General features: G+C 37.8%; 2 protein-coding genes across 2 annotated transcripts in view; both read left to right on the plus strand.

Annotated features, from left to right (window-relative positions):
• The first annotated feature begins 7,113 nt into the window (after positions 1–7,113).
• On the plus strand, positions 7,114–8,791 carry LOC307030818 (mid1-interacting protein 1A-like). Its single transcript, XM_079667481.1, has one exon. It carries the CDS (start codon positions 7,440–7,442, stop codon positions 7,932–7,934), a length of 495 nt encoding a protein of 164 aa, XP_079523607.1. The 5' UTR covers positions 7,114–7,439; the 3' UTR covers positions 7,935–8,791.
• Positions 8,792–11,330: 2,539 nt separating this feature from the next.
• Positions 11,331–18,491, plus strand: part of LOC307028444 (cyclic AMP receptor-like protein A) — a 49,404-nt gene continuing 42,243 nt past the window's right edge. The window contains exons 1-5 of the mRNA XM_079663463.1: positions 11,331–11,499; positions 14,915–14,967; positions 16,011–16,065; positions 17,282–17,338; positions 17,434–17,494. Of these exons, the coding sequence (XP_079519589.1) occupies positions 11,419–11,499; positions 14,915–14,967; positions 16,011–16,065; positions 17,282–17,338; positions 17,434–17,494 (307 nt within the window). The 5' untranslated portion in view covers positions 11,331–11,418. The remainder of the gene's footprint in view (positions 11,500–14,914; positions 14,968–16,010; positions 16,066–17,281; positions 17,339–17,433; positions 17,495–18,491) is intronic.

The raw sequence follows: 18,491 nt of genomic DNA on the forward strand, positions 1-18,491 counted from the left end.
CTCTCTTGTCAGCGGGTTGAATTAGTTATTAGTTGGAGGAAATAGATCCTCCACTGAATGTGTACGTTTAGCTGCCTTTGGCTTCTTCCACTGACAGGGGGTGTCAGTGCAGCTGAAATTGTGGATGGCAAAGATGGCTAATGCAGCCGCATGACTGCATTTCCATTCTTCACATGGGCATTCACATTTTGTGGAGAGAATTCCCTCTTCTCCTGTAGATACCTGTGGTGGGGGGGTTGTTTTATTATTTAAAATATATTTACATTTGTAATGCCTTCCCAATTATCCCTTTCATTCTTTATAGCCTACTGTATGTTTATTTCATGGATATTTCTGTGTTTTCTGGTGCGTAATATTTGTAATAAAGATTTCATGTGACACATAAAATGGATTTGTTGATGGGAATTAATGTCCCTAATGTGAATAAATTAAATCTAGGTTAACGTTACTCTTGCTATCACTTCTCACCGACACAATAAGCCTTGTCCCTCATGCTTGCCCTGACAACACCGGTAAGCACACCTTCATCTAGGCTGCACTGTTTTACGTGTCCTGACTTGTAGTGGTTCTCTCCTCCATACACTCTTCTTGTCATCTTTGTAAAAACGATATCAGACTGGTAATTGACACAGCCATGACTTCTAGTTAAATTCAGTGTGGCTAAAATGAAAAGCTTAGTTAAAATATGCAAGCGCGCGAAAGTCAAAGTCAGCTTTATTGTCAAAAATTCTACATGTGTTATACATCCAGAAATATCGAAATATCGTTTCCCACAGTGTGACATGTATACATAAAACAAAACAAAAAGGGCCTAGATAAACGTGGTATACATTAAACAAAACAAAAAGGGCCTAGATAACCGGAGTATACAGTTTAAAATGTTAATAATATAGTTAAAGTGTTCAAAGTGCAAGTCAGTTGAAACGATCTTAAGTTGGCGTGACGTTGAAGTCGTGCGACCCTGCTGCTGTACTAGTTTGTAGTTCGTTGATAGCATAACGTTAGCATTTCGCTTCTGGCGACTAGATTTATGATTCAAAAATTATAAAAGTAGGGTTGACATGTGGAGATTATCCGGCTGAACAAAACGTGATCTCTCTTAAATGTGTGTCAACCACAGACCTTATTTCGAGCTATTTTCCAAAATCCTATGGAAAAATTGCATTGGTTTTTGATGAAGGAACCGGAAGAAGTTTACTTCCGGGTTTTAGGACGCGTCACTGCGGTTCTCTATTCTCACTTTAGCCTGTTAAGCCTGGTTGCCCCCGCGGGACGCAACGTCTTGCAAAAAACAGCGTCTTAGAGCTTCTTAACATTTAAACATTCTAAACCTATTAATGATGAACCCACTTCACGGGCTAGTGGGTCGTCGGAGCTGTTAGATTAACATTAACATGCTTATTGTAGTTGTAAGTGCAATGCCTTGCGGCCTGTAACACCGTCCTTGATGGAGCATATGTGTGGGCTGGACCTGAATATCTGCCTCACCCTCTCAGACTTGAGTTTCGCGCGCTACTAAAGAGACGTGTTACCATGGAAACCAAAAAATGGTGTAGCTGTATTAAAGTCCGAGTGGAAACAGTCGTGTGTAAATCTGATTTTGTAAGAAATCGGGAGAAATGCGGGAGAAATATGACCCCGCGAGGAAACCGGGAGAGGGCAATGAAATCGGGAGGGTTGACAAGTATGGTGTGTGTGTGTGTGTGTGTGTGTGTGTGTGTGTGTGTGTGTGTGTGTGTGTGTGTGTGTGTGTGTGTGTGTGTGTGTGTGTGTGTGTGTGTGTGTGTGTGTGTGTGTGTGTGTGTGTGTGTGTGTGTGTGTGTGTGTGTGTGTGTGTGTGTGTGTGTGTGTGTGTGTGTCGGGAGGGGAGCCCCGCCCTTCAGAAACAGCTAGAACGTGCAAAGCAATGCAGTGGACACTGAAACATGCACATAAATTGGATAAATAACATAAGCCTTTAGTTTACTTAATAAAAGAGCACATGTTCAATGCAAAAAGTGACCGTAGATAGATTACTTCAGTTGCAATTTGGCATATATAACAAATTAATTAAAAAAAGACGTTCTCTCCTCAGCTCTGTTTCTGAAGGACGGGGATCCCCTCCCGACACACACACAAGAGCACACACTGTCAACCCAAGACAATGGTAGGGGAAACACTGCGTTATAATTCGGAAAAATACCGTGATATTAAATTTGTTCATACCGCACAGCCCTACCGTGTCCTAAAACACTAAAAACTGATATTTTACATGCAATATTTTAACACAAGCTGCCTTATAAATGAATTAATTTAATTACAATTCAAAAACGTCCCATTTAACTACATACTGATATATATGGGCGGATTTTATATTTTCAAGCATTGTAAAATAACACGAAAAAAACCACTTACATTTTTTTCCCAATAAATGCTGAGTAAATTATTTTTCTAACATAGTTGCAGGCCTTATTTGCATTATTAGTTTGGTAAAGTGTTATTCTATATTTTGTCATGGTCTGGAAATGCATGAAATTTGATTTCAGAATTTGTGTAGAAACCATGTATAGTTTGAATGCAGTTTAACTTATTGTGTTTTTCTATTTTTTGTGTGTATGTATTGATCTTCAGAGACAGAAAACATGCATTGGCAATGTAAGTACTGCCTATTTTCTTCTGAAAAGAGTGCTCAGCTATTGAAGCACTATCGCTTAAAACATGGAACCTATGCCAGAACCACTCCAATTCCATGCCTCTACAAAGATTGTCTGTGTTCATTCAAATCATTTAATGCCTTAAAAGTCAATTCAACAAGATATCACTCCCATGATGCAGATGAGCGAAGCTGGTGCTCTCCCTGTTATATACCATTGTCCTCGATTTTGAAGAACCCTGTACAGAAGTCATTTTGTTCACCCATTTGCGCCAACATCTTAAAAAACAGGAAATCGTGAAATGTCCATTTGAAAACTGCACTTTTGAGAGTAATGTGTACTCAACATTTAATGCTCATTAATGTAAAGAACATAGTCATCCAAGACAGAAGAAGTTGAAGCCTGACATTGCTGTGACCAGTGCAGCTTACAATTCAGATCTGAATCTGTCTCAAGATGCACCACAAGATGAGGCTCTTTACAATGATCCTATCGTTTTTTCAAGAGGAAAATGAGGAAGAGGCTCAAATTGAAAATCTGGATGATTTACAGCATCAACTGGAACACAATTTAGCCTCGGTATTTCTAAAACTGCAGGCAATCTTGCATATATCTGACATTGCAGTACAGGAGGTAATCCAACATCTGAATCAGATTGTTCTTTTATCAAAGCCTCTTTTGCATAATGCCATTAAAAACATTCTTGGTGAACATGGTGTCACTGACAGTGATTCTGTTTTGAGGGAGATTACAAATGCTGTCAAAGAGAATAACCAGTTCCTGAAAATGACTGATGCTTGCCGGTCACTCTCCACAGCTGGTAAAAGAACATCATATTTTGAAAAGGAATTCGCTCTAGTGATGCCAGTTCAATACAAGCTTGGACAAGAACCAAAATGTTACAAAAATTGTTAAACAGAGCTGATGTTTTAGAAAAACTTCTAAGTCAAGATGAATCTGTTGATGGATACAACACTTATAGAGATGGCACACACTATCGTGAGAAGGCTTTCTTTAAAACTGAGACCCTCCGGATTGTCCTTGGGCTTTACATTGATGACTTTGAGATAGCCAATCCTCTGGGCACTTCAAGAAAGAAACAAACAGTTTTTTGTTTTCTGTTAACAAATTATTCTTGACCACTTATGAGTAATGTGTGTTTCAATATATTTCAGGGTACAGATGTTAATGGCAAGCGAACAGCAGTCCTCCGAGGCCTTCCTGTCATCCTGGGTGATGAAAACAATGACTTCTTCAAGACTTGCTATGTAGTCTTTTATCATCATTATTTAAATTCTACGCCACAGGACGCCCAATCTATTTTATCCTGTCCCTTGTGTTACATAAATATATTTTAGCTTTTGTTATGATACTGGCCAAAAGTGGGCCTTCAGCAGGCCAAGGTAAACTCTGCATTTAAAATGTTATTGTGGTTGTAATTTTACTGTTGCCTATGTTATAGGATGTTGATGACCCAGACATCTCCAACAGCTCCGTCGGGATCCTTACAGTCATCCCTGAAGACAGCCTGGCTTCACCTGACTCACTCCACCTTGCACCGTCAGCAATCGCCATCATATTGGAAGGGAAAATGGTGATGGACGGCATCAATTCTCTCCCAGATGCCATGTGCCTACTTTTTGGACTCATCTACGCCCTCAATTTGCAATACCCTCAACAACTTAAGAACACTTTTGAATTTATTCAAAGGGTGATGCCCTCACTTGGCCATAAGTCCCTTAAACCAAAACTACAATCACTCAAAAATGCCCTGATGCAGTGAGTCAGAGCACCTGCCACTGGGACGTTTTTCTCTTTTGGAAAAGTGATTTTTCTTTGTTATTATTATTATTTTTCAAAGGCCGCGTTGCAAGAATGAGATTGTTTTTGTAAAAATTTGTTCATTTTTCTGATGTAAGCACAGAAGTCAGCCTAAAAAATGCCCTGATGCAGTGAGTCAGAGCCCCTCCCCCTGCATGGCAAGCCGATTTAGCTTTTATTCATTTCTGATGGATATCAAAAAATCTATTCTTACTAGTAATAATGTTTATTTCTGATATCAAAAATTGAATTTTAACTAGTTAGAAAGAGAATTCTTGATATCAGAAATTAAATTGTAACTAGTTGTAATGTGTATTCTTGATATCAGAAATGCGATTTTAACTAGTGAGATTTGCTTCGTTTTTCTCATTCATTTCAATGGGAGTCGGATTTTGAACTAGTTCAAAGTGGATTTTTGATATCAACAATTTGCATTTCGACAAGTTCAAATTGAATTCTTGATATCAGAAATTGGTATTTTTACTAGTTCAAATGTAATTGTAACTAGTAACAATTGAATTCCTGATATCAGAAATTGGGATTTGAACTATAGTTCAAATTCCAACTCCCATTGAAATGAAGGAGAAAAACAAAGCAAATCTCACTAGTTAAAATCGCATTTCTGATATCAAGAATACACATTACAACTAGTTACAATTTAATTTCTGATATCAAGAATTCGCCTTCTAACTAGTGAAAATTCAATTTTTGATATCAGAAATAAACATTATTACTCGTAAGAATTGCATTTTTGATATCAAGAATGATCATTCTTACTAGTAAGAATTGATTTTTTGATATCCTTCAGAAATGAATAAAAGCTAAATTGGCTTGCCATGCAGTTGCAGTGGGACCATTTCTCTTTTGGAAAAGAGATTTTTTTTTGGTAATTATTATTCTTTTTCAAAGGCCGCGTTGTAGTACACACAGAGGCACTCTGTTTGTATACATTTTTGTATAAATGTGTACATTTTTCTGATGAAAGCACAGAAATCAGCCTCTCAAAATATGTTTGTTAACAAAACAAATAAAATGTGGATATCATTACCATTGAAATGTCTTGTTTGTTACAACAGCTTAACATTTTAAGTTCAGCTTACTTGAAAATGTTGAGGCAATCGGTTTCCTGATATTACCCTAGTAAAGGGAACTGCTTTGACAAGTAATGTTCACTTTTTATTATGAGTTGTGCTAATTCAACATAACTCAGATATCTAAACCAACTTTTTATAGTCATCATAATGAATGATCTTGAGTTGGGTCTACTCAAGTTTACTGTAATGATATAAGTTGCCTGAACTCAGTACTTTTAAGTTGAAACAACTTAAAATGAATGATTAACTTTACTTGGAAATGTTGAGGCAATCGGTTTCCTGAAGTTTTCTAAGTAAAGTCAACTTACTACGATTTACAGTGACCTGCATCAGCTACACTAATAGCAATGCTGCTTAACAATAATGCACTTACATCATTATAAATGCGCAGATCACTGCCCTGGTACAAACTAATCTACCGCTATGCTTGGACTGCTGCCCCTCTACATATCCACATCACACAAACAGTACAGCTATAGACTACGATCTCAAAATTACATCACTCTGTCCGTCCCCTCAGTACGCACGGAGCTTGGGAAAAAAGCCATATCATACTCTGCCCCTTCGACCTGGAACACACTTCAGCAGGAACTTAAGCTGACCAGTTTGATACCCATCAAAGATTTTAAACTAATTTTTAAAAAGCTGGAGAAATCTTCTGTGGGTGTTTGCACCTGCAATGTCTGACTATTGTATATGGATTTCAATGACTACTTTTTACGATGTTTTATTTTATTTTAGTGTTGCCTCTGTGTTTAGTGTCCTGTCTGTTTGTAACTTTGTGTGGTAGTGTTACCACTAAACAGGTCTCTCTTGAAAATGAGACCTTGTGTCTCAATGAGATTTTACACCTGTATAAATAAAGGCTAAATAAAAAAACAATGCAATGAATTCATAATTTATAACATCAGTTATCTAACGTTTACATCATGTTATGTCTGCAAACTGTCAAGGATGGGCTTGGTTTTATTTTTGATGGAAGTATATTTGGCTGATAAACAACTTGTAAACATTTAATTTTAGGTACATGTACCTTTAGAATACTTCTTCCGATTATGGGTGACTCAGTAAGTGTAAGTCTACGAATGAAGCATATAATCAGTGAAAATCTGATATTCTCAAACACTTGTTGCTTCTTTCTTCCAAAACGTGAGCGAGTCAACAGTGGCCTCGTCATTAGTCCAAAATGGACTTGTCCCGCCTCCACGGCCCCCTGATTGGCTGTGTGTTTGCCTGAGCAGTGGGCTGATGGCTGGCTTAATGAATATGTATATCACCAGTCCTGCTCGGTCAGGCCTCACCCTGCCTGTCATCGGAACAGAATGTGCGATGTGGTGATGTCATTTGTTTCACCGGAAATCCAAGCACATATTCTCACAGAAAAGCACATTAAGTTTTGTGATAACACTGGGTTGAATTGACAACTGTTGTGCGTAATTACGCGCGATAAAGAGTACAGCTTTGTATTCGTGTCTGTAGCTGTGCATGTTGTTGAGTTGGTTTCACCCCCCCCCCCCCTAACTGTCAATTTAAAGCCACTCCCCTTCCTGACAGAAATGACAAGCCTCTCTGTTGTGTGCTACTTCAGGTCATTTAGCTCAGGTTTCAACTGCATACAAACTTGACAAACAGGTTGTGCGACCGCCTCTAAAACCGGAAACCTTTCCTATATAAACGCACACCTTTCTCTTCACAAAACAGAAACTACGAAAAGAGCTCTAACACTGAACATAGGGGAAAACTCAACTCGCCTGATTTACACGACAGCCAATCCCCGCAGAAGAATTACAGCCAAGCAGACGTTACTCTAAGCCGATCAGCCCGGAAATAAAGCCACAGAGGAGAAACAAACAAGTAAGTCTGATCTTCCACAAGAAAAAAACTCGCCACTATGATGATGCAGCAAGAATCCCCGTCGCAGAAGAACTCCCTGTTCAACGCCATGAACAGATTCATCGGCGCCGTGAACAACATGGACCAGACGGTCATGTTGCCCAGCATGCTCATGGACGTCCCGCTGGAGCTGGAGGAGGACAGGGAGATGACGAACTCCATTAAATCGGATGAGGACGAGGGGGACATGTACAGCTACTACGAGCTGCTCAAGTCCATCCGCAGGGACATCCAGGTGGGGGTGAGGCGTGCAGAGGCCGATGAGAGGCACAAGGAGAGCATGGTGATCAGCCGCAAGAACTCCTCCGCGTCCATCTCTTCCGCATCATCACTATCATCCTTTTCTTCCGAGGAGGACGAGGAGGAAGACGAGGATCTGCAGAAGCAGTTCCAGTTCCACCTGACCGGGCTGCAAGGGGTCCTGTCCAAGCTCACCGTGCAGGCTGACTCTCTCACCAAGCGATACAAGAAGGAGATCGGTATGTGCCACTAAGCTCGGAACCACAGAAACTGAAAAAAAAAGAAAACAGAATTAGTTATATTGGACTGGCTGAACTGACTTTTCTCAATTGGGTCTCTTTGCTGCTGCTGTCACTACTGATGAAATTTATGAACAATCATTTGAATGGTAGAGAAAGAAAGACAGCTTATTTCTCTTTCTACTCTGTGGTATTATTGACTGTAGATGTGTTGAACCTGATGAAAGCATGTGTGTACTTAACACCAAACGAATATGTTTTGCACTCCAAAGTTTTGAACACATACTGCATTCAGCACCTGTGATGCATATATGAAACATATTTAAAACCTTTTTATTTAATGTAATGTATTTTTTTATTACCTCACTCTGTATAGTTTGAGAGCCAAATGTTATTTCAAAGTTGGAGGAGAGGTGGACTGCATGAAATACAGGACCTGTTGTCTGAACCGCCCCTCTATGGGGGGGGGATACTGACGAAAGATCCAGCTTCCTGTTTGTGCTGCTGAGGATGTCAGTGTGTTCAGATGTATGTGTCTCTGTATGATTAGTTCTCCTTCAAATCTGATGTGTCTGTGACTTTAAATTATGCCTGCATGGAAGGAGGCAGATGCTCACTGTAGCTGTTGCCTGTGATCTCCTAATGCCCTACATGGCCATTGAACCAGCATCAAGTGATAATGCCTCTGCATGGAGCATAATGAGGGTTTCCACAAGATGTATTGTTGTTATTGTCATGTATTTGCTATTGTTATTATTATGGTATTATTGGACCATGTCCATCTGTCAAAATAAGCAAGTGCTTTTGTATGCACCTTCTGCACCATTTTTGTACTTATTTGTTTCTGAAAATAAACTTTGATATGAACTTACTTCACTTGTTTCGTATTGTTTTTCTTAAACAGTCTGTCATGAGCAAAAAATTACATCAAAAAAACTGAATTTGGCTAATCCAAAAAACAAATAGACCAACAACAAATGATCCATTAGTATATGGGTTACCCGACACGCTAGCTTTGTGCTTTATAAAAAACACATGTTGTTAAACAAAACATTGAAATCAGAATACCTTTATTCTTCCCACAGAAGGGAAATGTACATGTTTACAGCAAAAGTGATAGAGACTAAGAATAAAACACTATAAGAAAGGGCATGCACATACTATTTAAAATTAAAGCATATATATTTAAATGTACAAGTAACATCTGTAAAATAATTCCAGTTTACATATTGCACACACGTTTTATTGCACAGAAGTGGTGTTGTAGTCTCTATTATTTGTGTGAGGGTCTGTGCAATATGTTTTTCTTCAGGACCAAGGAGGTTTTATTTTATAACTTTGAAAGGACTACAATATGCAGTACAAACTTACTTGGAACATTATTTAAACATTGAATAATAAAGGTAGACGCAGTATTGTCTGCATCTCTTCTTGGGAGTGTCTTCAGTTATGTTCTCTAGGTTACGAAAACAGGTTTAATTAAACACAGAGTTATTTTGGCACAGATTTCCATTCAAATAGCATGCACACACTGCAAAGAATACGTTTCAACTGCTGTCTTACTTGTAAATTCTGTTCAATTCTTTAATTTATGTCAAGAAAAGACATAGAAACAACATCATTTGCACTCTTTGTAACACAGTGTCCCCTCAGAGGTGGATTCACTGTTACCTGTTGGTTGAAGAATGTTGTCATTCATAAAGCTTCAAGTGACAAACCTTGAAACATCTGAACTCTCAGTGAAGACCCAGAGGAGGGAATGCTGCTTTGTTCCATATTATAACCTATAAAAGGGCCAATTTGAATGAATCTAAAAGTAGTTATTTCAATTTGTTTGTGTCAAAAGGGAATATTTCCAGAATACGGTGCATCAGATGTATTGCAGAACAAAATAGAATAAACATCAAACGTACAGCACAGTAGGCAGGCAGTGGGTACAATTAAAAGTATGCACTGAAATCAGTCAATTTGCTTTTTACCCTTATATTTATATTTTTGAACAGGTCTTGTTTTAAGTAAAAAATCGGCCGGTTTGAAATAATAAACGACACATCTCCCTTATTGCTGTTAGAGTAGCTGTCATGAACAGCCTCAAAGGCCAAGACGAAAATGGGTGCAGCTTGGGTTTCAGTGTCACATTAGCTCAATTAGTGCAACACACCCACTTTTCACTTTCATTCTTACACACCCACAGACATTGCATAAAACCCAAACAAAACAATGAGAGCAAATGCAAAAATGTCCTAAAGATAATGTTCAATTGGCTTTATTCAGTGGAAAGACAAAACCAGATGCAACAGAAAGTCACTTTAATCGTCCTCAACAAGCAAGCAATAGTGGACACAAAACGGCATGGAGAATAGTTGACATTAAACCAAAGACTTCAAGGGAGCAACTACTCAAACATCTTTAAAGAGAAACAGCCAGACATGTTTTAATTTTTCGCTGGTTCAAAGCGTTTACAGGAAATGCTGCCACTCCTGTCGGCATTCTGAAGAATCGGGACAAAGTTAACATGCCTTTTTGTTTTTCACTGAATGTCAACATTATCAATAACCTAAAAGTGAATGCCAGAGGCTATCACTGAATGGCAGTACTTTTACAGTCTCAAAACACTTGTGAGCAGGAGGACACAAAACTTCTTCCTGGGGCCTTTTGATAGTGTTTCTGATAATGAGATCCAAATTAATTTGTGAACAAAAAGGGATATTAGCAGTGCACAAACAGCAGGGTTTGAGAGGAAAGTTTGCTGATATCAGTGGGGGGAAAAAACGATATATTTACTTAAAAAGTAGAAAAGTATGACAAGTTAAGATCAACCATGCATAATAGACTTAACTACGAGTAGGTAAATATAGGAAATGATAAGCAATAAATAAGGGTAGTATTAAGCATTGAAGCAGGAAAGTACTATTAAGTAGTCAAAAGTATTACGGGTGCAATGACCTATGAAAAGCATTTACTGTTAATTTAAAGCTGTGTGAAGCTTTTAAGTTTGAGCACCTTATTACTGTTGGGTAGTTTAATGATGCATCATATTGTATAGGCTCTACTTGTGTTTTGTATTACAAATAATAACCGTCCCATGTGTCTGACTTGAAAAAAGTACATATCCTTGTTAGTAATGTTGTTAAGTAAAAGTAAAAGTAGTGAAATGACATGATCAGTTTCACTGCTGATTGATGTGTTGAAACCACCTAAAAAACCCTACAAACATGGGAGGGGATTTCTCCAAACCTAAAGGGTTGATTATTTCATGGTTATTTCTGATAAAGTGAAGATAAACAAAATGAATTAAGAAGTACAACGAATAAAGGCAGAGTTTTAATGTTAAAGTCAAACTCACGATTGTCCCTCTGACGAGATAAATAAAACGCTGGCTCTCCCCTTTTTGTCCCTTTGCACGCACCGTAGAAACAGGAAGTGCAAGAAAAGGCGACAGCAAAACATCAACAAATTGAACCGAATTAATAAAAAAATAAACCATTGTGACTAAAAATGGACAGTCAAAACTCAAAGTCTACGAGTAACGATTCACGCTGTGTGTTTTTTAATACAGATTCAGAAGACTATCGATGCGTAAGTAGCTAACGTAACTGTAAATCAATGTTCGCCTTTTTTGTTGCTAATTAGCTCGTTAGCAACATAACGGTTACTTTTAACTCACTATGGGTTGGTAATTATTAACTCCAACTGATGTATTTATTTATTAATCGATTAATACATTGATGCATGGATGCCTGACACCTGCATGGTTCCTAGTGTTCAACAGTAACCGTGTAACTATGCGTTCAGTCATCTAGCATGCTAGCTAACTTCATTAACTGGTTGATTATTACCATTAAAGTGCATCTAATTTAAACGAGCTAATCCCCGCTTGCTACTGAAGAGCTAATATAACTCAAGCTAACAAGCTACCTTAAGCTAACCTAGCTGAGCATTACCAGCTTTATGTATTTTAAGATGATGTTTCTCATACGTTATGAAAGCTTGTTTACCCACATTGTTCTATAAATGAGACATGCAGGCGGAAAGAGTATGTTTGTTATGTTTAGAAAAGAAATGATAAGCATCGTCTTATCTTACAATGATAACATGTGAACCTGTTTTGCCAGCTGAATGGGATAAAAGTAGCAACACTAACAACAACATCAGAGACAGAGAGTGCCTAAGAATTTATTTCCTGAATAACAACTCTGAAGGGCTCGTACTTTAAGGGAATATTTCAGTTTTACTCTACGCTATTTTATACCTTCACTCCAATACATGTTTACAGTGTTGTTGTAAGGTAATTAAGTACATTTACTCAAGTACTGTACACTTTTGAGGGACTTGTATTCAGTATTTCAATGTTTTGTTACTTTGTATACTTCCAATTCCAATTCAGAGGTAAATTGTGTACTTTTACTCCAGTACATTTATTTAATATCTTTAGGTAGTTTGCAGATTTGGATTGATAATGTGAAGTATAAACCTCACTTAAATCTACCATGCCATACAAGCTACCATGAAGTATACAAAGTAATTAAAACTAGCTGCACCGGTACCAGCTTTGATAACACTGAATAATAATGCATGAACAATTATAATCAAAACATATAATATAGTATTCTGGAATGTGCCAATTTGCATAATGCGTTCTTTTATTTGTGGTATTTTAAGTATATTTTGATGCTAATACTTTAGTACTTTTACTTGAGTTACATTTTAAATGCAGGACTTTTACTTGTAAAAGAGTATTCCTACACTCTGGTACGTTTAATTTGTATTAAGTACAAGATCCGAGTACTTCTTCCACATCTAGGAAATGCTGTACTGTTTCCTCCACTACATTTAGTGAACAGCTAAAGTTACACGTTTATTTTTGAAGACTCATAGGCAACACTGTACAATTTAGCTCAGCTACATTTAGGTTAGTGATTTGAATTGTATGCAAGTTGAAAATAAGAAATAGACCTATTAATATGCTGCATACATGCTTAATCAACATAGTGTAATCCGAATCAAGATCACGTACCATAGAGTTAATAATACCTCAAAGTAAAGTCTCAAGCACAAAAACGGCATCACAACCTTCACAAACATAGATTCAAATGATATTGCATACAATTATACAGGTGGTTGTGGTATTGAGTCCACAACCTGCAGATGTATGTAGATGATAACAAACCAGTCAATAGTTCTTGTATTCAGAATAACTTTGTCAGGAGATAACCGGCTGAATCAAGACTGAACTAGTATTGCGCGCAGTGAGCTTGTGAAAAGGTGTAGTTGTAACTTTGCATGCAAACAGCTTAAGGCTCCAGGTTTTGATCCACACTTAACTAATGCTGCAATAATGCTGTCCTGCCTTGAGGAGCCCAGTTATCTATTTTCCCGTCAAGCATTATCTTGTAATTGCAAGATATTGATCATAGGGTCCCTTAAGCTGTCTAAATAACCCAGATACAGATGACCCACATGGACCAAGCTGGCTGTACCAGTTTGAGTTTCGTGTCACTGTTCAAAACGAAAACTATCCATACATTCCTCATAATTTCATCAGTATTCATGCAGTCGAGTTTTTTTTGCTTTCTGTAGCATCCCTTTTTCTTAGTGAGTTGAACAACAGAATGTCACAGATGTAGGTAATGATTCAGTTTTGTTTTGCTCCGAGAGGGAAGTAATGTTATGTTCATAAATATAGACTGTCCGAGGTAAATAATAATATATACTTTTGTTCTGGGATTTGATCTTGCGACTTTGAAGTGGGCTCAATGTCAATGATTGAGTGTGTCTCAATGGGTTCTGTGATAGCAGTAGCAGCAGGTAGTTTGTTTACCTGTTGTGTTTAAAGTTACCATGTTAGTTCTACTACTTAACCTAAACCAGATAGCTGATTAATACACAGCCTATGAAAAAAGTGGGGAAAAAATATTTTTGCAATATATTGATAATTGTCTAATGAAATCCAAGTGCAACAACCAATGATACAGATGCTTGCACGACTATTATCAGAAGGAAATTCCACAAGTTTACATAAAGCAAGATCTTTAATTTAATTTTCTATAAAATAATTGTTGTAGGCTTTTTATCAATACTTGAAAGCCATCATTTAAATATAATTAAAACCGTAATAACACTGTAGAAAGCATCAGAAAAACAAATCCTCCTATACTAGTGTAATCAGAAATGTACTGCAAAGAAAAGTTTAAATACAACTTGACAGTCACTTCTATGAATGAAATAAATAAGTCATGTCATTTGTATAGATATCTCTGTTTTCTTTACATTGCAGGTTTTAGACTGATGGAAGTTAGTGGTCTGTTGTCGTTGCTCAGAGGACACGTTTAGGACATTGTGTGCCGAGGGCCACGGCAGAAGTGTTGCACAGCTCAGTGTTGACATGTCTTACTGTAAAACTACAACGGGTCCCTTTCATTTCCCATGAAGCTTCTTGAACTGACTCTCATATTTCTCATTCTTTTCATTCCTCCGCTCTTCTTCCTCTTCCCTCTCTTGTTGCTCTCAGATCAGCTTCAGCTTGGATGTTGCTTTGCACAAACTATGTAGAGTATCAGGTTCTAGGTTGTCATTTCTCTCAGCTGTCATTTAACAGCACTCAAAGGCCTTCCGAAAGCGTCGTGCTTGTGGAGGTCGTAAACACCTTTTACATGTCTTAAAGTTGTCAGAAGTAGAGTGGAAAATATTCGCAATTCTGTTACAACTGTTGCCTGAAGTAGATGCATACTCCATTTTGTTGCACTAACTTTAATTACACACATGCTTGCAAACAAACACAACAGACATGCTTGAACAAATAGCAGCCTTGTCAACCCAGTAATTTCTGAGCCTATGATTATAATCATGGCGGCGCTGTGTTTATCTTGCACTCCTCAGGAAGTTTGCACAGTGCTTTTGAAAAATATTACACAAGAGAAAATATTATGATACACTTTGATAAAAGGATTCTTTCTTATTAATGCACTTATAATGAATTGTTTCTCGTTTACAGGTGGTGATTTTAACAGTGAAACGAGCCACAGGAACCTTCTCCTTAGTAGGATGGTAAATATTTCTTCAACTTATTGACTTTCATGTATATATTTTTTTACATCTGATATGTTGGCAGGGTTTTTTTTAATAATGATTTGGTCCCTGTGGATTTAAATGATGTCAAAATAGCTTTGCAAAGGTTTTATTCGTGCAGGGTAAACACTTTGTCAGACACACTAATTGTGAACATTACTTTGTTTGTTTACAAAAAATAAACTGCAGGTTTTTTTTTTTTTTACTTGTGCAAACAGTAACCACTTCTGTCACCCTGTAATATATCTCACCTTTGTAAAGCTTGTAATAATCAGCTTTTCTTGAGGCTTTGTCTAAGTTGTTTCGATTCACTCTGTGTAATTTGCAGTGTTGTTGTACTGGCTACACCCTCTGTCAAACATGTATGGGCCAAGGAAGTAAAAGTTATTAAAGTCTATTATAAAGTGGTGTGCATAACTGCATGCAATATTTGCTTGTAAAATATAGTTTTTTTTAAATGAGACTGAAAGATTTCTATTTAAACTTTTCCAAATCCCAGGGCACTATGGAATTACAAATGACTTGTATCGAATACTTTTAAGAAACAAACAAGGGAAATGACTACATTGGGACACGTTTCTCCTATGGTCAAAAAGGACATTTATAATTTCACAGATGTCATAAGAGTTATTTCCCATTTATTTCAATAGACAGTTGTATTTTGCAGGCGGCTTTCAGTGGCATTTTGATGAACTGCATCTTAACATTTTGGCTTCAGCATTTCGCTTTTTGGCCGGGGAAATCATTCCTTCAAATGCTGCTGAGCAGGTCTCTGGCAGGTTTTCTGCAGCTCTCATTAGTTTCAGTCTAAAATGTCTTTAATGGCCAGTAATCGTACACTAAGCTAAATAAAATCACCAGATTAACGTTTGCTACAGAACCTGCAGGGATTTAGAGTTTAAGTTGTTATGATGTGGGCCTATATGAGTTCAGTAAGCTGGTATATCATTGTTACAACACCAAATGATTTGCCCCGTTTGCTTTCAGTTAGCAATAATCTCTCTCCTTTCTTATCTCCGCAGTATTTTCATGCTCCTTGTGATCTGGCTACTTCGCAGATATCACTCTTTGGCTCAGGTACATTTCCACTACACTAGAGTATGCTTTGACACTCTCTTTTCCCCTCATTTTCTATTTGCTTCATTGCCACCGGAAATATGTTCAATTAGCCATGGCAAATCTTGGCATAATTGAACCCAATTAAAATGCACAGATTAATTAATTGCGCAGTTAATTGACTCATGGTTGTGCTGTGATAATGACGGCTTTCTTTCCCCTTTAGGTCACACAACAGACTGAATAATATGAGTGTCGAGTGTGCTTTTCCCTCCACATGTTTTCTTGTATCCACAATTCAAAAGTCTAAAGCAGATCAGTGTTTGAGTTTGCAGCCTGCTGCTTGGTGTTTTTAAAGGCAGTCCGGCTGGTCTCTCAGGTTTTGCAGCACTTCACGTTCTCCTCCTAATCTGAAGTAAATGACAGTTTAGCATGAGGCTCTGATACCTCCTCACTAGGTCGCTCAGTCACCTCTTCCAGCTCCCATAACAACACACACTGTCTTCACCTCCATCCCCTCACAAAGGTTACCCGTCAGTCATAAACTTTAATGCTCTTTCTTTAGGGCTTTTTCTGTCTCTCTGTAGCATTGGACTTCAAATCGCACTGTACTTTTTACATTTATATTTAATCTATTATTTCATATTCCATTCCTCACATGTATATGTAATATCCTGCTTTATATTTTGTTACTGTACATTTGTAATTCAACATGTCTATTTTTCAACTTTTTAATGCTATTTTATTTCTATTGAGATGTTTGCATTTTGGAATGTTCATTCCAATGTTTATTTCTATTTGTACAATACCATTTCTTTTTATGCTGCTGCAACGCAAACATTTCCCAAATTGGGATCTATAAAGTACTTCTTATCTTATCTTATTGGCAGAGTGATTGCTGGACACAAACTAGGGCTGGGTGTATGTACAGTATGTGTTGCCATTTTTCTAACCACCTCTTAAAAGAGCTATCTTCTTAAACTATTGCAGGGCACAGATTATTGGATTGTATCAAATCAAATACTTTAGTTTATATAGAAGAAGTTAAGCAGTCTTTTTCCTCCATCCTGTGATATCTTCGCAGCGTTGTCGCCAGAGACGCCGAGCTGTCAGACGCATCAGTGCTCATTTGATGTATAATTTCTCTCTACGTGAATGTAAATGTGCTGCCATATTAAGTTGGGATGTTTTGTTAGAGAATCCCGCTTCAAGTCTTCCTCTCATTTCCCCCGTACAGAAGATGATCCTCAGCCTGACTGTAGCTGCCTTCTTCGATAGCGTAGCATATGTCATGGTGAGTTACGCGAGCTTGCTTCACTAAACACCCACAAAGCAGAGTTTTCTTTTAGCTGAAAATGTGTCTCTGTGCTGTTCTTCCTTCTTACCTAGGGTGATTCACATCCAGAGGGATCGCTCTGTGACTTCCAGGCTTGCTGGCTAACTTACTTTGGTAAGACCAAACTTCATTATTTAGTCGCAGGCACACTTTTAACAATAGAGGTTGAGTATGCCAGAAAAAAATTCAACAAAGACATCTGTTGAAGAGCTCGTAAATCACAGTGTGGAATAATATTACTTTGTCATTTCCTCTTTCTTTTCTTTTTTTTAGCTTGAGAACAAAATGTGCTTTGACACTGATGCTCCGGCTTATAGCTGCATCTTTCACCCAGAGCTTATTTGAAATGCAACGCAGGGAGTTATTACTGGAGGATTGTCAAGGAGGTGATCTCTGGGCCCATAGATCTCGGCCTCCGTTACGGGTTGTGTAGATTCATTGTTGTTGATTGTGTTCACCTGGTGCCCTTTGTTGTCTCCTCCCCCCTCACCTGTGTCTTGTCGGTTGATTAATCTGTGGGTATTTAGGCTCTGTGTTTCCTGGTTGTGTGGGGGAAATCCTTGTTCCTGGTGACTGTGTTCACATCAGACAGTAAGATTGAGGCTGTGTAACCCACACCGGGTTATATTTGAACTCTCTGCCTCCTTGCTTGGTCACGCCGCTCAACGGTCAGGCTCACAAGGATATACAGGCTAGAAAGTGAGCTTTTGAAAGCGATAAACGTTTTAAATAAGTCATTGTAAAGTCACTACTATCAGAGTACTAAAGCCTTGCCTTGTATATAAAAAACAAAACAAACAAAGCATATTGGTGTCTCCAAATAACCGGACTTCAGTGCTTCTTCTTTATGCCTTTTTCATTATTGTATCTAATGTGTCTTACATTGAGCTTATGGTAATTACTTCTCATTGAATGGTTATATTTTTAATTGACATTTTATTAGAGCACCAACGATTAGTTGTCAGTCGGTCGAGAGAAAGGTAATCCCGACTATTTTAATAATGGATTAATCATTTAATTCATTTTTAATGAATGTGTTTCCGACTCTGAAGTATGGCAATTTCCAGCTTGTCTCATTTATATATCATTTAAAACTGTATATATCTTTGGC

The sequence above is a fragment of the Notothenia rossii genome, assembly GCF_949606895.1.
Source record: "Notothenia rossii genome assembly, chromosome: 2".
Taxonomy (NCBI): Eukaryota; Metazoa; Chordata; class Actinopteri; order Perciformes; family Nototheniidae; genus Notothenia; species Notothenia rossii.